At 37.8% G+C, this 26,583-nt stretch overlaps 1 protein-coding gene across 9 annotated transcripts in view; it reads left to right on the plus strand.

Annotated features, from left to right (window-relative positions):
- DOT1L (DOT1 like histone lysine methyltransferase) overlaps window positions 1-26,583 on the plus strand; it is a 123,422-nt gene that overhangs the window by 9,543 nt on the left and 87,296 nt on the right. For all 9 annotated transcript variants that reach the window (XM_069073617.1, XM_069073711.1, XM_069073758.1 and 6 more), the window contains exon 2: window positions 16,695-16,738. In XM_069073617.1, coding sequence (XP_068929718.1) covers window positions 16,695-16,738 — 44 coding nt within the window. The remainder of the gene's footprint in view (window positions 1-16,694; window positions 16,739-26,583) is intronic.

The following is a 26,583-nucleotide window of genomic DNA, read 5'->3' on the forward strand; positions in this document are numbered from 1 at the left end:
TTTTTTTTTTTTGGAGGGGGCAGGAGAGGCAGTCAGGGTTAAGTGACTTACCCAAGATGGCTGGATTTGAACTCGGTCCTCCAGAGTCCAGGGCCAGTGCTCTATTCACTGTGCCACCTAACTGCCCCCCAACTTCTCTTAATTCCAGTTCTTTCCCTCTGTTGATCATTTCCTACATATCCTGTGTATTGCTTGCTTTCTGTATAGTTGGCTTTCTATATAATGGCCACCCACCATTAGATTGTAAAACTCTTTGAGGTCAGGGACTGTCTTTTACCTCTTTTTCTATTACCAGTGCTTAGCACAGTGCCTCACTCATAGCACGTCTTTAATAAATGTATAGCTTTATACCTAGAAATTATTACATAGGGAATTTACTTGTTTACTTAAACCACCTGAATGGAAGAGAGGCCAAGGTGGTGTTCCCTTCAGAAAAAAACAATCAGCTCTCTCTTTTCATTGGAACATGTGAAAGTAGTGACCTGTAGGTCACTGAAGCATGTCTCTACTGTGGCACCAACTGCCCCCAATCGGGCAGGGTGACCCCATGACCAGAGAAGGAGGTAAGACATGCCAATGCAGCAGTCATATCTAGGTCTCTCACATCCTTGGCCCTACAATTAAACTTTACTTTTAGGCATAGCTTCTGGTACATGGCATTCTTGGCATTAACATGAATTCTTATCTATTATAAAACACGTTGACAGACATTGGTCTGAATCCAGATTCATCTAGGGAGTTGTTCTTGGTGGTCACATGCTCAAGCCTACAGTTTAGTTGAGGAGCCAACGGTGTATGTAGCAAAGCCTGAATGGGAATCACCTTATGACCCTGTTATGTACTTATGCATCTTTCACTAACTTGAGGGCAGCTTGGTAGTAGCCATATTTAAGTTGTGACTTTAGCTCTTTATATGTCATTGGCTTCATGTTTGAAAAGTTTGGACAGGAACTAGGGATGACCAAGGTCAGACATGGAGTGTGAGCCTAGATGTGACCACTGCTTCAGTGACCTACAGGTTCTTTACAGTTTTTGGCCATTTGGAATAGTTTCAGGTCCTAGATTTAAGCTGTAGTTTGCCAGCCTTATTATTGGTGCCTACTGAATTCAAGGAAGGACTTGGGAGCATATAGCAGCATGCCTTTGGTAAACACCACTGATATCAGGAGAGCAGTCAGAACATGTGATTGCAGTACTCTGCAGCTATTGGACAGTCACTCAGTTATTTGGCATAATTGGAGAATGAAGTATATTCACTGCAGTTGATTTTCCCAGATGGGGACAAGATGGGAACAATTCCCCTCTCCCCCTTTGGTTTTTTTTGATTAAAAGTGCCCACTGCCTGTGGAATATTGCTAGCCTAGAGGGAGGTAGGAGATCATGGTTGTAGAATTCTCAGTTTGGAGACCAAGGACAGCATGGAATTCTGGCTCTGCTGAGTTACTTTGTGACTTTGGGTGAGTCACTTAACTTCACTGGAGTTGTGACATTAGGTGTTAAACTAGATTTCTGAATTTTAACTTTATACACCAGTTATTTGTACAAAACTTAGATAAGATACTGATCCTGCAGTCAAGAACTAAAGGGGGTAAGATATCGACATAGCTGGCATTCCTAAAATTACAGAACAGCATAGAGTTCTGTGAAACTTGAGGGGGACAGAAGGTGATTACCAACTGATAGGATTTGAAATAGACTTTAAAGAGTAGGTAGGAATTAAAGAGGAGGGAGGGCTTCCCAGGCATGGGGGACAAAGTGTGTGTTATATACTTCATTGCTTTCCTAAGGAAGATTCTAAACCTACCTAGGGTGGTAGAATGGGCACTCCTGGTTTGAATTTCTAGTTCTATCATGGGGGTGAGTGTAGGTGAGTGACTGCTGTTATAGGGCTGATCATTTAACCTTTCTTATCTATAAGTGAAGAGACTACTTAGGGATCCACATAGTTGGTTATTTGGGAAAGCTACAAAGGCTATAGAAATATATGCTATTTGTTTTTAAAATTGAAAACCATTGTTAGAAATACTTTACTGTATTATCTTGTGATAAGAGTGATAACATCAGTAGTGTCAAGGTGCCTGGGGTTTTTTTGAGTTTGAGAGGTCTAGTTTTATGGTTCCTCCTCCTTTACCTGGTGTCTGTGTCTTTTCCTGTGGTATCTTATTTACGGGCTAAATCAGACAACCAGATTTGTTTAAATTGTTTATAAAAAGTCAACAGTTTTGAGGGACTTAATTCCTACAAGTATAGTTCAAGTTTCTTGCTTAGTTAAGAGGTCTCTTATTTTTACAAAGACATTTTATCATAAAAGTTCAGTAAATCTATATACAACAATCCATGCACAGATTCAAGTTAATTTTTTTGTTTACTTCTTTTTTTAAAATTTGTTTGTTTACTTTTAGTTTACAAGATTCAATTCCACAATTCCTTAAGTTTTACATTTTGTCCCCCTCCCTCCCCTTCCCCCCATGGCGGTATACAGTCAAGTATAGGATCTGTAAATACTTTCACATTATACATTATGCAGGTTATAAAGATGGATTATATCAATGGAATGAAAAATGGTAGAGGACATAAAACCAAACAACAAAAGGAAAAAGATCAGGTAGTTCGCTTCCATATGGATATAAACTCAGTTCTTTCTAGTTCTTTCTCTGGATGCACACATTTCTCTCCATCATGAGTCTTTTGGGATTGACTTACATCACTGCATTGCTGAGAAGAGTCCAGTCTATCAAAGTTGGTGATCACACATACCTTGTGTCTGTAATTGTGTACATATTTCTCCTGGTTCTACTCTTCTCACTCAGCATCAGTTCATATAAGCCTCTCCAGGTAAATATGAAGTCCATCTGCTCATCGTTTCTTATAGCACAATAGTATTCCATAACATGCATATACCACAACTTGTTCAGCCATTCCTCAATTGATGGACACCCCCTTAATTTCCAATTTTTTACCACTACAAAAAGAGCTGCTATAAATATTTTTGTACATATGGGTCTTCCTCCCACTTCTATGATCTCTTTGGGATATTACCCTAGGAGTGGCATTGCTGGGTAAAAGGGTGTTAAATTATTTATAGCCCTTTGGGCCTAATTCCAGATTGCTCTCCAGAAAGGTTGGATCAGTTCACAACTCCACCAGCAATGCATTAATGTTCCAATTTGCCCACATCCTCTCCAGCATTTGTCATTTTCTTGTTTTGTCATCTTAGCCAATCTGACTGGTGAGATGTGGTACCTCAGAGTTGTTTTGATTTGCATTTCTCTAATGAATAGTGATTTAGAGCATTTCTTCATGTGCTTATAGATATCTTTAATTTCTTTCTCTGAAAACTGCCTGTTCGTATTCTTTGACCATTTACAGGCTCAGGTTATACAGAAGACACATTTAAATCCTGGTTTAAACAGTCTTCACAATAGCAGGGAATTGAATTGATGGGACCAAGTATCTTTAGTGAGAGATGTATTGATATTTATATTTTAAATGGTGGATAATCCACTCTTGTGACCAGGCTAGGTATTTATACAGGTAGGTATAATACTTTAGGTAGGTATAATACTTACACTCTTTGTATACTTACACTCTGAAGTAGAGTGTTGGAAGTCAGTCACCACAACACAACATCAGATACCTTCAAAGCTATAAAGCTGGAGATCTCTTAATCTCTTCCTTCATTGTTCTTTGGATCTGTTTGAAACTCCACAGTGCTCATATGACTCATAGATCATATAGCTCAAATAACTTTATCCTGATAAGTTGGGTATTTTAGCGATAGTAGCATATTTTGCTTCTCTAATGAAATATAACTGTTTCTCCAAAAAATACATAGTCTATGTAGGAATTAGGAAGAAAGTATTGAAGGATGAGAGAGATCACATATATATATACTTGTGATATGAGATTTTTTTACTAAAAGCTAAAGCTCTAGGAAGAAACACATCTCTACCCCCTCAGCTTTTTCCACACTAACTTATTCACCACAAGTAGATGAAATCAGTAAAGTATATATATCTCTTGAATTTGGAAACATAGAATATTTCCTAAGGTTGACTTTGCCAAGGTCCAAGAGGTTGTGCTGGGGTATGTGTGTGTGTATTTAGAACCCCAGATTCCTAGGACCTCTTATTTCATTGTGTTTCCCATTAGAATGCATTGCCTTTCTTCATGAGTTCTTAATGTACACTTTGGCATAGCCTGTATCTGGGAAATGTAAGTGTATGGTTAATTAGAATACTGAGAGAATAGGATGTTTGGGTTAATTGAATTATATACAGGGTGTTCTAAAAGTCTCTGCTGTTAAAAAAGTTTAAAACAGCACTGAGACATTGGGAACATCCAATGTTTTTAAAACGCTTATTGAAAATCTTGATCTACTTTCCTGCCTTCCAAGATGATGAATTTATGACCCATCTGGCTTTGGACAGATGGCTCAACCTCTGTGCCTTAGTTTCTTCCATTTGTAAAATGTAGGTTTTTGGACTTCAAACTAATTTGTGTAAGGTTGCTTAAAATTCTTTCACTATATCTGTCTCCTGATCCTTGCTAAGTACCTCAGGGTTATGATTATAAAGGTTAGAGGTATTTTGCAATGATTATTCATGTGAGTTTGGGTTCCATACATTATTCTGGTGACCTTGAGGCCATTTGATTCAGCCTCTCTGACAGTCCTCCCTACAATCCTCTCTCATCCAACTCTCCTTTAAGGACCTTATTGAGGATGCTCCAGTATGTTTGTGGATTATCTTAATTGTTAGGAACTCTTTCTATCCCCCCCTTCCTTTAAATGTAGTAGAAATCTGTTATAGGAATTTAGCAAGGCTCCTCCCTGCCCCCCCCCCCCCCCCCCCCCCCCCCCCCAGTTAATCCTAGTTTTGTCCTCTGGTGCCAAGAAGGATGAGTTCAGTCCCTCTTCTGTTGACTCACATGCCCCTCTTATTCTTCTCAGGGCTCCGTCCCTTGTTTGGCCTCTTCTAGGGCATGACTGTTGACATCCTCCTTGCCCTCTTGGATAGCCTTCAGTCTGTTAGTGTCTTTCCTAGAAAGAAAGTCTTTGCAAAATTCCTCATGAGTTCTTTTTCCCCTGTAGAGATGAAGTACAGTTTAGTGGAAAGAGTTAGTTGGCTTTGGGATTGATTCAGTCTTTGTTCTTGGACAACCATTTAGCTTTGGAAGTTAAGTGGGGATAATATAACTTTTAATGCCCTGCAAGGATTGTTGAGGAAAGTGTGTTTTATAATTCTTTTTTTGTATCAGACTGGTGGTTTCCTAATAACATTGTAAATATTTTGTACCATATTAGGTACCTGTCATTTTGCCACCATTATAATGTGAACTTGAGGCAGGGATTGATCTTTACCTTTGCATTCCCAGCCCTTAAGCACATTGTCTGCTGCATACTAACTGCCTAACAAATGCTTATTGACCATTGTTTCACTGACTGAGTCCTGGTGAAGAACTCCTTGTGCCAGTGCAGATCAGCACCTACTTTTGCCAGTTAGATAGAGTCTTGGAGAGTTGCCTGGGACCTAGAAGTTGTGACTTGCCCAGTGTCACATAGCTGATGTGTTGTCAGAGAAACTTGAACCAAGGTTTTCATGATTCTATTCCTATGCCATGTTTCCCCTTCAAAAAATATTTACTAAGAAATCTGTATGTCAGACAGCTAGGGATAAAAAGAAAAAACTTAAGTAGTTCCTGTCCTCAAGGAAACAACATTTTGTTAGAGGACAGAAACATATCCGTCTATAAATAGGTACAAAATAAAAGGCAAGGCTGGGGGGGGAGCACTAACAGCAGGACAAAAAGACTCATGTGGAAGGTAGAACTTGAGCTGAGTCCTGGGGGGAAGCCAAGTGAGGAGGTCTGGGGAATGCCAGAAATCAAGAAAGGAGAACAGCAGATGTCAAAAGGAGATTGAATCCTGGATTGTGAAGGTTTTTAAATGCAAAAAAAGGAGTCCTGATTGTAGTCAATAGGGAGCCATTGGAGTCTGAATCAAATGGACATGGATAGATTTGTACTTTAGGAAAATGACTTTTGCAGCTATTTTAAGAAGTCTCATTCTTTTTCATTTTTAAAAAGCTTTATTAGTTTCTGATTTACATCATTCTTTTCCGCCAGATTTTGAGTTACAAATTTTCTCCCAGTTTTTCCCCTACCCACCACCCCAAAATAGCAGTCCCACAGGATATCCCCTCTTCCAATCTGCTCTCTCCCATATCTTCTCCCATACCCCCTTTGACTTTTCCAGTAGGGCATGGTGGATCTCTATGCCCCAGTGCCTGTATATCTTCTTTCCCAATTACATGTAAAATAGTATTAATAATAGTATATATATATATATATATATATATATATATATATATATATATACACATATAATTTTAAACATTTGATCTTAAAACTTAATTCCAGATTCATTCCCTTCCTCCCTTGTCACCCTTACTGGGAAGATAAGCAGTTCAGTGTAGGTTGTACATGTGTATCTAATGCAAAACATTACCATAGTAGATACATTGTAAAATACTGACTATATTTCCCTCCCTCCTATCCCACCTCCCACTTGTTCTGTTCTCTACTTTGATCCGGTCCCTTTTCAAAAGTGGGTGCTTCCAACTTCCCCCTAGCCTTCCCTCCCTTCCATCATTCCCCCTCCCATTCTCCCTACTCTCCTGTAGGGTGAGATACCCTATTTAGTGTGTATTTCATTCCTCCCCGATCCAAATTCAATGAGAATAAGGTTGACCCATTCCTTTTTGCCTTCCTGTTCTTCCCCTCCACTGTAACCATTTTCTCTTGTCTGTTCTAAATGAGATAGTTTACCCCATTCTGTCTCTCTCCATCTCCTCTCATTATATTCCTTTCTCACCTCTTAATTTTACCTTTTAAGTACCACCCATTCCTATGAAATTGGTCCTGTGCCCTCTATGTATACCTGTAAACATATACACACATTCACATATGTATTCATATGCCCATATACCTTCCGATGTAGACATATATATATATATATAAAATTTCTATTCCCTTCAACTATTTTCATACTGAGAAAAGTTTCATTAGTTACAATTATCGTTTTTCCATGTAGGAATGTTAATAGTTCAACTTTGATAAGTGGCTTCTGATTTCTTTTCCCTGTTTACTTTCTCAAGCTTCTCTTGCTTCTTGTATCTGAATGTCAGATTTTCTATTCAGCTCTGTTTTTTTCATCAAGAATGCTTGAAAGTCCTCTATTCCACTGAATGACCATATTTTCTGCTGAAACATAACTCAGTTTTGCTGGGTATTCTTGGTTTTAATCCCAGCTCCTTTGCCCTCTGGAATATTATACTCCAGGCCCTTTGATCCCTCAGTGTAGAAGCTGCCAGATCCTGTGTTATCCTGATTTGTGTTTCCACAATATTCAAATTGTTTCTTCCTGGTTGTTCTCTCCTTGAGGTGGGAATTCCAGAACCTGGCTATAATATTCCTAGGAATTTTCTTTTGGGGATCTTTTTCAGGAGGTGATTGATGGATTCTTTCAACCTCTATTTTGCCTTCTGGTTCTAAAACATCAGGGCAATTTTCCTTGAGAATTTCTTGGAGGATGATTTCTAGGTTCTTTCTTTGATCATAGGTTTCAGGTAGTCCAATAATTTTTAAATTATCTCTCCTGGATCTATTTTCCAGGTCAGTGGTTTTTCCCATGAGATTTCACATTGCCTTCTGTTCTTTCATTTGTTTGGATCTGTTTAACAGCATCCTGATATCTCCTCAAGTCATTAGCTTCCCTTTGCTCCATTCTAAATCTGAGGGAATGATTCTCCTTAGTGAGCTTTTGAGATTCTTTTTCCATCTGGCAAATTTGGCTTTTTAAGGCATTCTTCTCCTCATTGCCTTTTTGAGCCTCTTTTTCCATTTGAGTTAGTCTATTTTTTAAGGTGTTATTTTCCTCAGTCAGGCTGTTGAACTCGTTTCATAATTTTCTTGTATTGTTCTCATTTCTCTTCCCAATTTTTCCTCCACTTCTCTTATCTGCTTCTTAAGGTCCTCTATGGCCTGTAACCAGCTTGTATTTTCCTTTGAAGCTTTTGGTGCAGGAGTTCTGACTTCACTTTCTTCCTCCTGTTCCTTGCTTTGATCCTTTTTGTCCCCAAAATAGGAGTCTAATGTTGGATTCTTTTGTTTGTTTTGCTTCCATTGCCTGGTCATGTTGCCACTCAATTACTTGAGTTTTGGGCTTTTTGCCATAGTAGGACTCTGCCACCAGACAGGGGAGCTTTCGTCCCAAACGCTGGGGTTTTCTCGGCTGCCAAAGGTATTAGTTGGGTACCCTTTCTGAAGCTTCTGAAGCCTCCACATGCTCTGGCAAGCTGGTCACTCATGCAACCCAGGACCTCCACCCTAGACTGCAATCCAGATCCAAGCAGGTTAAAGCAAGAGCAATTACCCCTCAGACTGGTAGCTTGGTCCCCCTACAGTCTGTGGGCCAGAAGCTGAAGCAGCAACGTGGCTGCGCCACAGCCCTCAGCGTCTTCTCACTGAAGCGCTCCCATCTACTAGTCCCAAAGTCCAGACTGCACTGACCTCTCACTTTGTCCTTAGCATCTCTGTTGATAAATCTGGAAATGGCCACAGCTGCTGGTGATCTGGAGTCCCTCCAGCTGGTGGCTGGTCAGGCCCAACCTGGGGCTAAAACCTCGGTGTGGATCTGTGCTGGGCTCCCAGAGGCCTGAGCTGCCTGATTCCTGCCGGCCTGCTGGGCTGTCTTCAGCGAGAGGTTAGCTTCTCTGTGTCATTTTCTATATCTCCAAAGTTTACTTGAAGAACCTGAGACACAGAGGTTCAGTTAGGTAAGTCATTTGTCTAAAGTCCATCACATAGGTATTATGTGAGAGAACCTTCCGGTATGGACCCAGGTCATGTGGCTGCAGACCCTGTAACCTCGCACCCCCCCCCCCCCCCCCATCTCCTAGGCTTCTTGAAGGCAAAGGACTGGGATGGTTTTCTTTTGATTTTCTAAGTGTCTAGCATGCCATCTTGTGCTCTAGCAGGTGCTGAATACATTTTAGTTGAACTGAATTAAACTCATGTAGAATTTCAGTATAGAAAAGTTCTAGTGATTTTTTTTTTTGAGAGCTAATTGGGGTTAAGTGACATCTCAGTTTACCTTTGCTGGATTTTCATCCAGGTTGAGTTTCCCTTGAGTGTCCCCAATGCACTGTTTTGGATCCTCTTCTCCTTTCCCTCTTTACTGTTACCCTTGTTGATCTCAAGTAATTCCCATGGGTTTAGTTATCATCTCTCTGCAGATTATTCTCAGTTCTATTTATCATCCAACCCTAACTTCTCAACTGACCTCTATTCTTGTGTCTTCAGCTGCCTATTGGATGTCTTAAACTGTGGTTCCTTTAGATATCTTAAACCAGACGTGTTCAAAACAGAATTTGTTATCTTCCTTTACCTTCTATTTGTCCTGTTATATTTATTGTGGCTACCACTAATCTTCTGGTCACCCAGGCTTGGAACCTGGGTGTCATCCTTAACTCTGTACTCTTCTCCCCTATAAACCTTTCTGTTTGCATGGCCTGTCAATTTTACCTTCCCCTCCTGTGACACTTCTGCCTAGATGCAGGCTCTTATACTTTCACAGTTAATCTCCCTGCTTCAGGTCTCTCCCTACTCCAATCTGTTCTCCATTCAGCCACCAAAGTGATCATGAAAACAGGTCTGACCATGTCTTCCCCGCCCCAACTCAGTACACTCCAGTAGCTTTCTTTCACCTCCAGATACAAATAGAATATCCTTGGGTGTTCAGAGGCCCTTTTGTAGCTTAATTCTTTCCTGCTTTTCCAATCTTATACCTTACTTCCTCCATGTACTCAGGGATAGTAAAGCAGCATTTGGGATTGAGTGACACTGGTCTCCTTATGTGTTCTTCTCATAAGACATGTTTTCCCAAAGCTATGCATTCATTGGCCCCCTCATGTCTAGAACACTGTCTCACCTTCAGAATGAAGCCTTCCCAGTCTTCCTTAATCTTAGTACCTTTCCTCTGAGATTATCTACGATTAATTCTGGCTGTATCTCATTTGTACATAGTTGGTGTGTTGTCTGCCTCATGTGAGCTTCTAGAGGGTAGAAACTTGTCTTTTTATCTTCTTTTTTTTGCTTTTTGGAGGGCAGTTGGGGTTAAGTGACTTGCCCAAAGTCACATGGCTAGTAGGTATATCAGGTGTCTGAGGCTGGATCTGAACTCAGGTCTCCTCACTCCAGGGCCGGTGCTCTATTCACTGTGCCACTTAACTGCCCCTTGTCTTTTTTTTAATCAGTTCTTAATATAGTTCCTGGTACACAGTAGGTGCTTAATAAATAAATACTCAGTGAGCGGGTGACTTTACTAGGTAAATATTCATTTGAATTTGCTAATTGGGTATAAGATGTTGATCTAAACCTAATTTTTGCCAGAGTACTCTATATAATTTTCCCAGAAGTTCTGTCAAATGGGGAATTGTTTCCTAGGTAATTTGTTTCAAGTTTTTCAAATACTGACTTATTGATTCCAGCTATTTTTGGTTCTTCCTTGTCTAGCCTTTATTTTTAAATATATAGTCTTTATTCACAGTAAATTTTATACCAGGACCAAATAGTTCTGGTAATTTCTCTCTTATCATTTGAAGTCTGGAAGTATTGTCTTCTATACTCCTACCTTTTAAAATTATTTTCCCTTATATTCTAGAGCTCATTTTTAAAAAAATGAAATCTGTAGCTCTGAATGGTATCCCTTTAGAATTTTGATTGTTATTATCACTGTCTGTGAATTTACTGAGGTAATGTTTTCATTTTTATTTACTTAGCCTAACTATGAATATTGAATATTCATCCAGCTATTCTTCATAGAGATTCAGGGTGCTTTGCTAGGATGTGATAGATTAACTCCCACATTTTTATGCATTTTATTTTCATTTTTATTGCATTCTGGATGATTTTGGTATTATATAATATATATTATATAAAAGTACTGTTGATTATAATTTTATTTTGTAGACTGCAACTTTGCTGAAGGTATTAATTTTTAGTTTCTGATTACCTTTGATTTTTTTTAAATACATCATCATCTTAGCAGATAAGAATATTTTTGTCTTTGTCTATTAAATTTTTCTGTTACCATTTCTAGAATTGTGCCAATAATAGTGAGGAAGGGGCATGCTTGACTTCTGTATTCATTGGTAAAAAAAAGCATTTGCTCCTAGTATAATGCTGCCTTTTGGTTTTAGAGAGATACTTGTTGTCATTAAAATTCCCTTTATGCCTATAGTTGGTAGAGTTTTTTTGCATGTATGAGCAGTATAGAAAAACCCTTTGACTAATAAGTAACAGCTATGATATTCTTGTTCTCGTTCACCTGTTAGCCTTCCTTTCTGAGTGCTTGTGGGCTAGTTACCTGACCCCTCTGGTTCTCTGGTTCTTCTTTTTTCTTGTATAGGATATTGTTGACAATGTTTTAAAGAGTGTTACATGAGCATCATAGCACTGTTCTTCCCAATTGGAGGCCATTTGAAAGTTTCTTTTCTCTCCTATTTTTAGCCTTAAAGCTGTGGTGGTTTCACTTGGGATGTGCTATTTTGACTACTGTATGACTTTAGGCAAGGTCCAGGTATAGTCTGGGTGATATGGGTGGAGTTAATAATTTCTCTGACTACTTCACAGGCAACTTCAGCCTGAAATACCATTTGATAGATTTGGTTTAAAGCTGGAAGTGCTTTACTTGAGCTACAAGGTTAGAATTGTTTGATTACACTGGATTGGGTAGAAATTGGAAACTTTGTAGTCCATTTTCTTTAGCTGGGAAGCGCAAATCCTATTCAGGACTGTAGGTCCAGAGCCTTTTTTTTTTTTGCCTGTAAAACTGTGACCTTCATTGATAGGATACAGCACTAATTCTTAATCTTCCAGAAAAGGACTGGATTGAAAAAATAGTGACTGGTCTGTCTTATTCTGGGACAGTCTCTATAGGGGAAGGCACACCCCTACCCTTTATTGTCCGTTTATTTTAAGCTCTTATTTTTGCTTTTTTTTGGGGGGGGGAAGGTAAGGCAGTCGGGGTTAAGTGACTTGCCCAAGGTCACACGGCTAGTTTTGTGTTGTGTCTGAGACCATGAGCTCTTATTTTTAAGTTTATAGTGACATTCTCTTTCTCCTTTTAGTCCCTCCCCCACTCAGTGAGAAGGCAAGTAATACCATATCAGTTATTTATGTGAAGTTATGCAGATCATTTCCATATTAGCCATGTTGAGTACCCCCCCCAAAAAAAAAAACCCCATTAAAAATGAAGTAGAAAAAGTGCTTCAATCTCTACATAGTTTGTCAGCTTTCTCTTTGAATGAAGGTAGCATTTCTTTTCATCATAGGTCTTCTGGAATTGTCTTTGTGTCATTGTCATTGATCAGAGTAGCCAAGTCTTTCACAGTTGGGTCATCATTATGATATTGCTGTTTCTCTGTATATAATGTTCTCCTAAATCTGCTCACTTCGCTTTGCATCAGTTGATTTGTCTTCCCAGATTTTTCTGAAAGCATCCTGCTTGTCATTTGATAGAATACCATAGTATTTCATCACAGCCATATACCATAACTCCTTAAGCCATTACCCAGTTGATGGGCATCCCTTCAATTTCCAATTCTTTGACATCACAGAAAAGCTGCTATAAATATTTTTGTACATATAGATATTTTTCCTTTTTCTCTATTGGATAAAGGTCTAGTATTTCTGGGTCAAAGCAGTTTGATAGCCCTTTGGACATAGTTCCAAATTGCTCTTCTGGAATGGTTGGATCAGTTCATACATCCACCAACAGTGCATTAGTGTGTCAGCTTTTCCAGTCCCTTCCAACATTTGTCATTTTCCTTTTCTGTCATATTAGCTAATCTGATAGTTGTGAGGTGGTACCTCAGACTTGTTTTAAATTGCATTTTTCTAATTAACAGTGATTTAAAATTATTTCTATGACTCTTAACAGCATTGATTTCTTCTGAAATCACTTATTCATTTTCTTAGACCATATACCAGTTGGGGGATGGCTCTTTCTATAAATTTGGTTCAGTTGCCTATATATTTGAGAAATGAGGCCTTTTATCAGAGAAACTTTATAAAATTCCTCCTGCTCCCTCCGGTATTCTACTTTCCCTTTAATTTTAGCTGCATTGTTTTTGTGTAGAATTCTTTTAATTTCATGTGATCTAAATTATCTATTTTACTTCCTGTGATCCTCTATCTCTTGTTTGGTCCTAAACTCTTCAGTTATCCATAGATCTGACGGGTGTTTTTCCATGCTCCCCTAAGTTACTTTGATCACCATTTATCATTTTGAACTTATCTTGGTATGTGGTGTTAGATACTGTTCTATTCCTAGTTTCTGCCAAACTGCTTTCCAGTTTTCCCATTAATCTTTATCAAATGGTTGAGTTCTTGCCCCCAAAGCTTGGATCTTTGGGTTTATCAAATACTAGTTTACTGTGGTCATTAATTACTGGTCTTGCATGTCTAATCTATTCCACTCTATTTCTTAGTCCATAACAGATTGTTTTGATGATTACTACTTTGTAATATAGTTTGAAATCTGTTACTGCTTTTGGGGGAAGAGATAATTTCAAATCTATATATCTATATGTATATTTGATAACAGACTTATCATTTCTTAGATCTTAGGGAGTTGTTTTACCTCATTACCTCCCATTTTGGCTTCACAGTTTGTCTTCATATTGAGTTCTGTTATGAAGACCTATCAGAGCAATAGCAATAGGAAAGAAGATTAATCATTATTAATCATTGATGGTTGGTTTTAAATTGAATGCCTTGTGATGTGTATACAGATCAGTTTGTGGCTGATATAATTTTGAGATTTGTTCAGTTTTTTTTGTTCAAATTTTGTTCAGATTTTGGTAAATTCGTGTTTTGAACTTGGATAGCTCCCTGATTTCTTTGTAGGGGGATTGTTTCAGGTATAGATTGTAATACTGTCACACCTTATAGAATTCTTTTTGTTCCATAAATTCCTATAAGTTAATCCTATAAATAAGGATTAACTATTTAGAATAGGGAAAGATCTTAGTTTTACAGATTAGTAAACTGAGGCCCAACTCTTTGTGACCTCTTTTGGGGTTTTGTTGGTAAAGATACTGGAGTTCTTTGCCAGAAGAAGTTCAAAGTTGAGATTTGAACCTCAGTTCAAATCCATCATCAGATACTAGTTGTGTGACAATGAGCAAGTCATTTAACCCTGTTTGCCTCAGTTTCTCATCTGTAAAATGAGCTGAAAGAAGGAAATGGAAAACCCCTCCAGTATCTTTGCCAAGAAAACCCCAAATGGGATCATGGAGAGTCAGACAACTGATTCACCTGAACAATAAAAACTGAGCCCCAGAGAGAAGGCAAGTGACCAGGGTCATACAGGCAAGCAAGAGCAAACTCATGATTCAAACCCTAGGTTCTTCTGATTTTGATTCTTAGAGCACTTTACATTGAGCATCAGCTGTCTCTTGTTCTATTTGACTTTGAACTAAATAGAATGAAACTTGGTATCCAACCTTGTTGGATACCAACCTTTTTTTCCCTACCACCCTTTATTAAATGTAATTTTTATTGCCTTCCATTGTGATCTGAAAAGGATGCATTTAGTATTTATGCATTTTGAATCTGTGTGTGAAGTTTTTATGCCCTAATATATGGTAAATTTTAGTGGCATTATGTACAGCTGAGAAAAAGTATATTCCTTTCTATTCCCATTCAGTTTTCTATTGAGGTCTATCATATCTAACTTTTAAAAGATTCTATCCATCTTCACTTTTTTTAATTGTATTTTTTTTCCTTTATTTAGTATGTGAAAACAATTTTTAACTCAGCTACAGTTCTTTTAGTATCTTTGAGATATTGGGGTAATTTTGGTTTTGGAGTTGGCTTTCATACCCTTGTGTATAGGTTAATCAGTCAGTCACATCAGTCAGTCACATTGGGCTGTGACCAGCTTTGTTCACCTGGGGTCTTTTCATTGTCCTTTAGGTTTTCTGTAATTGTAATTCTTCTGAGATCATAGCTTTCTAGCTTTTGTAACCGTATCATCTAGAGAATGTAGACAGAGCTTTGCAACAATGAATACTTTGGAGTTGTTGAAAACATTGATTTCCTTCATTGTTTATCTATGATGTCAGATCTAAATACTTTTATGGATTAAGACTAATTTGACAGGATGTTTGTCATCTGGCTAAGATACTTTTATCTACTTTTTTATTAGATTGATTTTTAGTTATTGTGTTATTATGGATTTGTTATTGTGGATTTCATTGGAAACTTTTGGGTTTTGCAGGTATTTCAGTGTCATGAGAATGAGGCATTTACAGAGCTTCACCATCAATAGGGAATTTAGACTGGACAAGATGTTTAATCTCCCAGCTTCAGTTTCCTTATTTATAAAATGGGAATGATAGCATCTATTCAAATGATACAACATATGTAAAGTGCTTAAACTTAAAGCATTGTTACTTGGCTAGCTGGTATTATTATTAGCGCATCATGCTAGCAGAAATACCTTTGTTTCACATGAGATTTTTTGTGTATATGCCAGGCACTGTTTTATCTTTTAGGACTTTTACAGTTATTTCATTTAATCCTTATATCACCCTTTGAAGGTAGGTGCTTTTGTTATCCCCATTTTACAGATGAGGAAACTGAGACAAACAGGTTAAGTGACTTGCTCAGAGTCAAAAGGCTAGTAAATGTTTGAGGCTGGATCTTTCTGATTGCAGACCATTTTATAGATGATGAAACTGACAGTTTCATGAAACTGTTATAGTAATAAGTGACAGAATCAGGATTTGCAAATCCACCATTCCTTTTATTGTCTCACACTGCCTTATCTAGGCATGAAGTGAGGTTCTGAATTGATGAGGTTCAGAATTCTGAACTGAATTGGCAGTGAGAATTTGGCAAGGAAACCAGAGACAGATCCAACAAGGACTACTAGTCCTTGGTCATTGATTTGGATCTGGAGGAGGAGGGAAAATCTAAAGAGGAATCAAGATTTTTGTTAAGAGAATGTATTTCATACTTGAAAGAATGTTGGGATCATTGAGTTTCCAGAAATCCTAGTTTATTTGAGGATAGGAGAAAAGGGATGAATGAACTCCTGTACACATGGACATGTAATAATAAAGCAACCACATGGAAATATCAAGGCAGATTATATATGGAACTTGCTGGTATAGTCAGAACTGGAGATGTAGATTTGGGTGATAAAGCTGATAGATTACATAGACAGGAAATGAATGTAAAGAAATGGAGCAAAAACCAAGGACATATAGAACCTTGGTGAATCCTAGGATTTATGTCTTAGGAAGAGAAAGAACTGGAGAAGTTAAAAGAGGCAGTTAGAAAGATAGGAAGAGGATCAAGATTAGGGGAGTGATACAGTAGCAGGAATAAAGCTTAAAAAAGGAAGGTTTTTAGAGATGTTCAGTTCTGCTGGAGGAAGTAAGGAGAATAAAGAACAAAAAAGAACCCATTTTGATTTTGGTGAGGTGCCAGACAACAGGTGCACATTGCTGTCATTAATAGTCATTATAACTTAAGATGGTCACATTAGTGGGATGGTAGACTCTCAATGTCACGATATAAGATGGGTGAATAAAATGATCCTTTTTTTTCTCCTCTCATAGGACAAACACCATGATGCTGCTCATGAAATCATTGAGACCATTCGGTAAGCATTTAGCATTCTGTCTGTTGGAATGTCATCTGTGTTTTTCTCCTGTGTCAAGATACTTATAAAGAGGAATCTATTTACAAAGTGATGAGTTAATTCACTTTTATTTTTATGACCCCAAGCTCTGCTGACTCTCCATGCTTAGTCACAAATAGCTGATTCAGATTATTGCACGATACATGTGGCTTCATTTCCTACTGGCACAGAGATGTTTTAAAAAAAAAAAAAAGCTAGATTACTGTCAAGTTAACCTAATGTAAATTTGTAGGTACTTCCGTTTCAACATCTTACCTCTTCCCATATCTTTTCCTTGTCTTTCCTTAGTCCTGCTTTTAAAGCTTTTTCCTTCCTTATTATTAGAAAACCTTTCCCACCCTTCGATTTGTTGTACTTTTCTCTTGGGCTTGTTGAGGACTGTAGCAGTGGAGTTGGTTGAAGGGTATGTTGGACCTTATTTTACATGGGTCCAGTCCTACCTCGGACATAGGTATGACCATAGTTAAAATTATTGTGGACTATTAGGGTTGTCAGTCAGCTGGAATATACCTTAGCAGGTATTTTATTACAGAAAGTTGGGGAAAGGATGGGAAATAGTAAGAATAAAGATGTGGGGAGAATAATGTTTCTTTTCTTCTTTTGGCTCTTTGGAGGGGGGAAGGGCAGGGCAATTGGGGTTAAGTGACTTGCCCAAGGTCACACTGATAGTAAGGAGAATAGTATTTCTTTTAAACAGTCATGTTGGTTTCTACATTAGCACTTTCTATCTATGGGTTCCAGTCTTTACATTCTGAATGGGCACAACAGAAAAAACAGGCATCCTTCCTGGAGACAATGGGATGGCTACATGATTATGTTCCTCTTTGAACTGTAATTTTCTTGCTCTATGTTGTACCCACTAGATTTTAGAGGGGGCACAACAAATAATTGCCACTTGAAATAGATCATCCTATAAATATTGTTTCTGCTGTACATTTCTTTACCTTTTTTTTGGGGGGGGGTGGTTGTGTGGTGGTCGTGGTAGTGGTCATGGTCTTGGTGGTGACTGTTTTGCCATCTCACTCAATCTGAAAGTGTAGTGGTCTTTTGTGGCCCCAACTCCACTTCTGACTGGCATGGAAGCCTCTAGCTGCTCCATTTCTGACCTGGGTCTTTTCATCTGTTCTTAGGCAGCCTGCTTCCTGGGCCCTTTGCTTCCTTGGACTTACCATATTGGTGTGGGCATTTAATCAACTAAAGCCCTGGTACAGCTAGTTGGTCCACCATCTTTTGCTGAACAAAAAGATTGTATATGCAATTGTGCACAGCTTGGATTTTTTAAAAGTACATATTAAATTTAACAAGGTAGTATCAATTAAGCATTTGTTAAAGCACTTGCTTTTTCAGGCCCTGTGCTCTATACATTGGGGATACATATATGAAGAATGAAACAATAGCCGTTCTGGACGAGATTATGTTCTATGGGGAGATAAAGAATTGCCCTGTTTGTGTCCCCTTTCGATTTCTTGTCTGGGTGTTTTAAAATGTATTATTTTTCTTTTTTTCTTCTGTTTAAGTACTAACATTCGCCCTCCCCCATTAGAAGCCCTGTCATACATATTTGTTACAAGAGAGGCTTTTATAATAAATATAATGAAGCCAAACAAATGCACACTTTGACCATGTTTAAAAATATCTTCCAGATGAGATCCAAGCTTTGTCATCCAACCTCCAAAGTCTGCATTTGTTACCATTGATCATTGTTCTGTGTGTTCAGCTCATTTTCTTCTGTATCACCTCATAAGGCTTTGCAACAGTATTCTTTTACATTCATGTACCATTTTGTTCAGTCATTTCCTAATTAATGGGTACCCACTTTATTTCCAGGTCTTCACTACCATATAGTAGATAGTGCTATAAGAGAGTGTTGTCTTTGATCACTTTGAGGTAGAAACTCACTATTGTTATATTCCACGTTGCTATTGCTGGGTCAATAGAGTGATTTTTGTAAGTGTGGTTCTAAATTGCTTTCCAGAATGGCTGGATTGAATCACTCTTCCCTGCTAGGGCTGCCTGTTAGTATGCCTGTTTGTGGCCTTGTTCAACAATTGCCACCTTCCTTGTTTGTCATCTTTACCTATTTGATATGAAGTACAGTTGATCTTCTGATAATCTATTATTCATTGTTCAGAATTCTCCCTTTTGCCTTAGTTATTATGAAAAGTACCTGTTAAAAAAAATGACATAACCTTTTATATTTGGGGTATATATCTTTGGAATTTTGTGGTATATGGTTTTAAGAAGTTGATTGAGGTCTAATTTCTCTTAAACTATGCTGCTATGATTACTTCTTGGCCTTGTTTACCTAATCTATTTGATTAAGCAACTTTTTATGTTTTTAACCATTGCTAAGTAGTTTTGGTTACTACTTTGTATATAGCTTGAGATAGGGAATGTTTTCAGTACCCATGGTCCTTTTTGTTGGCCTCTCACTGATTTTTCATGCAGATAAATTAAAGGTGACAGTTAACTACAATTGTATCAAGGCGAAACCTGGTAGTGAGGTAGCCTGCAGAGGGGATGTGGGCTTCAAGATGACCACTGTGCTGAGCATTCGTGAAGGCAGTGGCCTGTTTACCTCTCTGTGGCCTGGTTTCCTGGAACTGGTAGCTCTGTAATGCTGTGTAGAGAACTCTGCACTTGGGAATCACTGATGTTGTTCATTCATCTATCTTCCTCGCCAGCTCTTAAACATGCTGAAAGTCTTCCTTAATACCTTGTACTAGTGTCTTTTGGCCCACCATAAACTGCAGACATTTTGTGGTCATGAATCCTGTGCTTTATTTAGCAGATAAAGTTAATTTACATACAGATTTCTGTTTGTGTAAATAATAGCGGAAGGGAGTAGATAGTGATGAAAGGGAATGATAACTTATGAAAAACCCTTGCAATCTGCCTCAGTACATCACTGGAAGTCTTGAATTGTATTGTGTGTTATAAGTTGCAGGGCACCTTAATAGTCACCTCATTTTATCTTCTCCATAACATTGAGAAAGTATTACGATTTCCCTTTTGCAGTAAACTGAGGCACATTAAATTTGATTGAACAAGTTAATTTGTGCTGCTGGGTTGAAGCATATCTTTGGAGTTAATAGTGGGTGTTTTTTTCCCCAGTAAATTGTTGTGAGTTTGGTCAAGTCATTTCCCATTTTCCCTTATGTAAAACAAAGGTATTGGGTGAATTTCAGCATTGTATGTTAAATATGAACAGGATTGGATTTTAGTGGTACAGAGAATTCCCAGGTGAGGAAATTTTCTATTATTGTGGACCAGCAATTTTTAGGCTTGCCTAGTACACTGAGAGGTAGGTTTTTGTCAAATAGTGAGTTCTTATCCTAGAAGCTAGAGTCTGTGTTTATCAAACATATTAGTGCAGTCATTTACTACTGTGTCTTTTGTGCCTAACCTATTCCATTGATTAGTATTTCTTAGCCAGTTTCAAATAGTTTTGTGTTTCTATAGTTCCTAGGTCTGTCTTGGCAGGTAGATTCCCAAATATTTTATATTGTCATCAGTTATTTTGAATGGAAGTTCTCTTTTCTGTCTCTTGTTGCTGGACTTTGTTGGTAATATATAGAAATGCTGATTTATTTTTTTAAATTTTTTTTTGTTGGAGGGGGAAGGCAAGGCAAGGCAATTGGGGTTAAGTGATTTGCTCAAGGTCACACAGCTAGTAAGTGTCAAGTGGTATGAGGCTGGATTTGAACTCAAGTCCTCCTGATTCAAGGACTGGTGTTCCACCTAGCTTGTCCCTATACTGATGATTTATGTGGGCTTATTTTATATTCTCTAGCTTTGTTAAAGTTAATTATTTCAAATGGTTTTTTTAGTTGATTCTCTAGGATTTTCTAAATATAACATCATATTTAATTTGCAAAGAGTGAGTTTTATTTCATCATTGCCTATTCCCATTCTTTCAATTTTATTTCTTTTACTGCTAAAGCAAACATTTCTAGCACAGTATTAAATGATAGTGGTGATAGTAGGCATTCTTATTTCATCCCTGTTATTAGGAAAGCTTTTAACTTATCCCGATTACATATAATGCTTGCTGATGGTTTTAGATAGGTACTACTTATCATTTTAAGGAAAGCCATTTATTCCTGTGCTCTCTAGTGTTTTTATTTTTTATTTTTTTTGCTTTTTGGAGGGGGGAAGGTAGGGCTGTTGGGATTAAATGACTTGACAAGGTCACATTGTGTTAAGTGTCTGAGGCTGGATTTGAACTCAGTTCCTCCTGACTCCACGGCTGGTGCTCTATTCACTGCACCACTTAGCCACCCCCTCTCTAGTGTTTTTAAAAGGAATGGGTGCTGTATTCTGTCAGAAGTCTTTTCTGCATCTATTGAGATAATCATGATTTTTGTTAGTTTTGTTATTGATATAAGTTTTGTTGATTTTCCTAATATTGAACCAGCCCTGCATTCCTGGTCATAGTATATTATCCTGGTGATAAATTTCTGTAATCTCTTTGCTAATATTTTATTTAAAATTTTTTGCATCATAATTCCTTAGGGAAATTGGTCTATAATTTTCTGTTTGGGCTCTTTCTGATTTAGGTATTTGTGTCATAAAAGGAATTTGGTAGGACTCTTTCTTTGACTATCAGGGCAGTTTTCCTTTCTTGAAAGATGCTGTCTAGGATCTTTTTTTTTATCATGGCTTTCAGATAGTTTAATGATCTCCTGGATCTTGTTTTCTAGGTCAGGTGTTTTTCCAGTGTGGTATTTTATATTTTCTACTTTTTCATTCTTTTGATTTTGTTTGACTGATTTTTTTTAAATGCTCTATTAACTTCTGATTTACATTATTCGTTCCTGCCAGATTTTGAGTTACAAATTTTCTCCCCGTTTTTCCCCTACCCACCACCCCAAAATAGCAGTGCCACAGGATATCCCCTCCAATCTGCTCTCTCCCATATTTTCTCCCATACCCCTTTCGACTTTTCCAGTGGATCTCTATGCCTCAGTGCCTGTATATCTTATTTCCCAATTACATGTAAGATGGTATTAATAATAATATATATACACACACATACATATATAGATATATATTTGAATATTTGATTTTAAAACTTTCAATTCCAGATTCATTCCCTTCCTTCCTTGTCACCCACCCTTACTGGGAAGATAAGCAGTTCAGTATAGGGTTGTACATGTGTGGCTAATGCAAAACAATAACATAGTAGATATATTGTAAAAGACTGACTATATTTCCCTCCCTCCTATCCCACCTCCCACTTGTTCTATTCTCTACTTTGATCCCATCCCTTTTCAAAAGTGGGTGCTTCCAACTTCCCTCCCCCCAAGCCTGCCTTCCCTTCCATCATCCTCCCTGTCATCCCCTTCCCCCCCTATTCTCCTGGAGGATGAGATACCCTATTTAGTGTGTATTTCACTCCCTCCTCAAGCCAGATTCAATGGGAATACGGTTAACCCATTCTGTTTGACTGATTCTTGATGTTTCATCTCATTGGCTTCCACTCACCATATCCTTAAAATATGACCCACCATAAAATTAAAAAAAAAAATTTAAAGCAATTGGGGTTAAGTAACTTGCTCAAGATTACACGGCCAGGTGTTTCTGGGTGGGTGCTAAGTGTCTGAGCTGGGATTCATCCCAGGTCATCCTGACTCTGGGGCTCTTACTCACTGTGCTATCTGGCTGCCCCATATTCTAATTTTTAAGGAATTATTTTCTTTAGTTAGCTTTTGTACTTCCTTTTCCACTTTGCCAGTTCTTCTTTTTAAGCAGTGGATATTTTTTCCAATTTGGCCAATCTTATTTTTTTAAGGAATTGTTTACCTTCCTTTTCTAAGCCGTTGACTCTCTTTCATAACTCTCATTTCTCTTACCCAATTTTTCTTCTGCCTCTCTTATTGATTTTTAAAATCCTTTTTGAGATCTTCCAAGAAGACTTTTAGTTTTGAGACCAATTCATTTACCTCTTTGAGGCTTCGTGGGTATTTTGACATTGTTTTCCTTTTCTGAATGTGTACTTTAATCTTTGTCCCCATAGTAGCTTTCTGTCATCAGAGCTCTTTCCTGTTTTACTCAGTTTTTAGCCTGGTGTATGACTTTTAAAGTTTGAGTTCTGCTCCTGGAACACAGGGGGTCTCTATATCCCAATCTTCTTGTGCTGAGGGTCAGGAGCCTGGTCATCAGCTTCTGTGCTGAAGCTTGGGTGCTGGCGGCTTGCCCGCTGCACTGGGGTGGCTTGTCCTAGTAGTGCCTGTTGTGCTAGGGGCTTCCCAGGCTGACAGTTTGTCTTCTTCACTGAGGCTGGAGGCCTCACAGCTGTCCTGCTGAGCCAGGACAATGGGGCTTCCATTGCTGATCTGTGCTGTGACTATGGGCCTCTCCCTGGCTTGCCCAGACACTCTGTGCTGGGTTGTGCTCCCCTTTTACCCAAAGTGAGAAGACCATTCCCAAAGTCCTTTCTCTGTCATCTTAAGATAGAAAATAGTTTTGGTCTTTTTGTAGGTTGTTTGACTTGAATCTGTTCAGATAAACTTTTTCTACTCAAAGTCCCATAAATGCTTTGCATATGGGGTTACTACCCACAAGGTCACATGGCTAGTTTTTGTGTTTGTGTGTTAAGTGTCTGAGGCCTTATTAGAACTCAAGTCCTCCTGACTCCAGGGCCAGTGCTCTATTTACTGTTCCACATAACCACCCCATGTGACCCACAGTTTTAAGAAACTGTTTTTAGAGGCAGAGAGAAATTGGGGAGAGTTTAGGCAACTTCCTGGAATTTTATTGCCTTGGCTCCCCTTTTGGTTAATTTTTAATGTCTTCAAGATAATTTTGAAACTTTTAGTAGAAAAAGTTTTGAAAATTTATTTCCAGAATGTAAATTTTTAAGAACTACACAGTGGTTTTGATTTGTTTAAAACTTCAGCAAGTGAAAGATAAATTCATCTTTTTACCCTTTTAAGTATTGTGAAAAGTACAAGACTTAATAACTCAAATGATCTTCTGGTTTTGGTTTTCTATTCCCTAGAACAATTCTAAGAACTTTTGCCTAGATCAGAATTTTTAATAAGTAAAACTTCATTTCTTTTCCTCTTATGTTGAATGAGATAGGTGGAAAATGTAAATGGTATATACAAGGGGTTGGGAACCTGTGGCTTCAAGGTCCTCAGGTGTGGTTCTTTTATTGAATCCAAACTTCTCAGAACAATTCCCTTTAATAAAAGAATTTGTTCTATAAAACTTGCATTCAGTGAAAGGATCTGCATCCCAGACCTAGGCCACATGTGGCCCCTGAGGCTGCAGGTTCCCCACCCCTGGTGTATGCTTTGTTCAAAGTACTTTACAAATTGTAAACTAAGAACTAAATGTGAAACCTGCCAGGATTTGTATGAACAGAAGAACCATGAGAACAAGTATACATACAATGACTACAAAGATTGTAAAGGAAAACAGCTGTGAAAGATACAAGGGCTTTGATCAGTGGAATTATCAGTTACAACTCCAGATGAGGATAATTAGAAATAGAAATGCATGTATGCAAACTTAGTCAGCTTATTAATGTTTTGCTCGATTACATTTCTTACACAAAAAGGCTTTTTGGGAAATGAAATCTGTTTGGGGAAGAGGGGGAAAATAGTGATGTCCCCCAAAGGAAGAAAAGTGTCAGTGAAACTTTAAAAAGTCACATGAATAGTGGAGGAAGTTCAGAAGTTGATATCTACAGGATATCAGTATTGGAAATGCTGTGTTAAATTTACTATAAATTTAAACTCTATACTTATTTTTCTCTTCATGTATATGGAAATGTTCATGTTTGTCAAGTTCATAGAGAAAGAAAATTAAACAATCTTACAGTAATATTTAAGGCTTAGAAGTTTACATTTATAGGTACTCTTAAGAACATTTTGTAAATTGCTGTGATATTCAAATTTCTTTGACATTGCATTTTACCATCATCACCAATATCTAGGGGCTTGCCTAGAAAATCCTTACGACTAGTAGCTGTTTTGAGATAATTATAGTAAACTGAAGCTTGTTTGGGAGAAAAAATTAGCTATGTCCTAGCGAATCAGGATGACTAATGAAATTTCTCTTTAGGCATATATCTATACTATTGCTCATCTCAAATAAGTGCTTCTTTCTAACATTCACACTCTCTAGAAAATACATCTCTGGTAACAGTTACTGTCTATTGAAAATGGAGAACTGTGCCTAACTTTGAGGAGTGAGAGTAAAATTGAGTACTGTTAACTGACTAGAGCTTTCTTGATGTTTCATGTTGTCTTAGAATTTACATTATTGTAGCCACATCTCACTTTACTTTGTTCAGTCTCTCACTTCATAAGTTTTCCTGTTTCTTAGAATTCTTTATTTGTATATATTTATTTGCCATTCCCATTGTTTTATTTTATTCATATGCCATGATTTATTCAGCAGTTTTCTAATCATTGGATGTTGTTTCCTGTCTTCCATCACAAATAATGCTGCTAAGAATGTTATATATACCTGTTCTGACTTTCAGTAACCTTAGGATATAGAACCAGTCTTTCAATCTTGGGCTAACATTTCCTAAGAGCAAATAATGGTTTGCCAACTTTCAGACACCTTCTAATGGATTCTTTGAGGGTGTTCAGTTTATCATGGTACCTAAGATAATATGAACACATTTGATTTTCTCTATGGTTTTTCCTGACTTGGAGGTTAAAGGATTGCAGTTGCTTTCTTAGTAGTCAGTGTCCTGCTCACTTGAGCCCTTGTCCTAAAGAAATAATAGCTTTCCTTTTTTGCAGGTAGAAAAGAAATACAGCAAATTACTTACACTGAATTAATTTCTGCCATCTACCCCTTACTCTCACCCTTCCAGGTGTAGCTCTTTGAGTCTTCTCCATTTCCCTAATTATAGCTTTCTTAAGTCCCCTCCATTCTTTTTAACTTGCTATTCTTTTTCTTTGTCCTTGTCCCCATTAGGGATTAGAGTAGGAGTTTGGTATGTACCTTAGATTATAAATTTTCACTTCCTGCTAATTAATTGGTTTTAACCCTTTGTAAAAAAATTTTCCCCTCACTGTCTTCCTGACCATCCCAATGCCTTGACACATATTAAATGTTGCATTCACAGACTTGTTACCTCTACTTAAATGCCTTTATGATCTCCTGGGAAATTAGCATATTCTCTGCTTCCTATATAAAACCCATTCAGGTTTTCTTATTTAGTATGTAGAATGCTTGTCCTCATCTTTCCATTGACTGACCTTGAGCTCTGCTGGTTTCCAATAACCAGCTCAGCTAAGTAGAGTCTCATTACCATAAATTTAGCTTTTAGGTGATTATTCTTTTAGCCATAGGAACCCATGTATCAAATTTGGTAGGTTACAGATAGAATTATATTAATGTAACATGAACACATTATTTGGTCCAGAATGTCCATGCCAGTGATTCTGTAGGTATGTATTTTAAATAGTTGTCATTCTCATGTTTTTTCTTTGCCTTAAAATTTTATTTATTTTTAACATTAAAAAAGTTTTGAGTTCCAAATTCTCCACCCCTCCCTTACTTCTTGAGTTCATGTTTTATTACTGTCTTTTCCTTTTACATTACCTAGATTTCCCTCTGTCTTCCTTTTCCACTTCCAGAGAGTCCTCCTTTATGTAGTTTGTTTTTCAAATGGAGAAAGAAGTGGGAAACAAAGGCAGGCAAGCTTACCAATGTAGCAGATACTTATCTTTGTCAGTTGGGGCTTGGGCTGAGTTGTTAGGCACTGTTCTTTCCTGAAATAATCACAGCTTCTCTCCACAAGGCATGATGTATAGTGTGTACTTTGCTCACTCTGG

Source organism: Petaurus breviceps, unplaced genomic scaffold, assembly GCF_028583685.1.
Source record: "Petaurus breviceps papuanus isolate PSGF00001 unplaced genomic scaffold, PetGlider_PUasm1.0 108, whole genome shotgun sequence".
Classification (NCBI taxonomy): domain Eukaryota; kingdom Metazoa; phylum Chordata; class Mammalia; order Diprotodontia; family Petauridae; genus Petaurus; species Petaurus breviceps.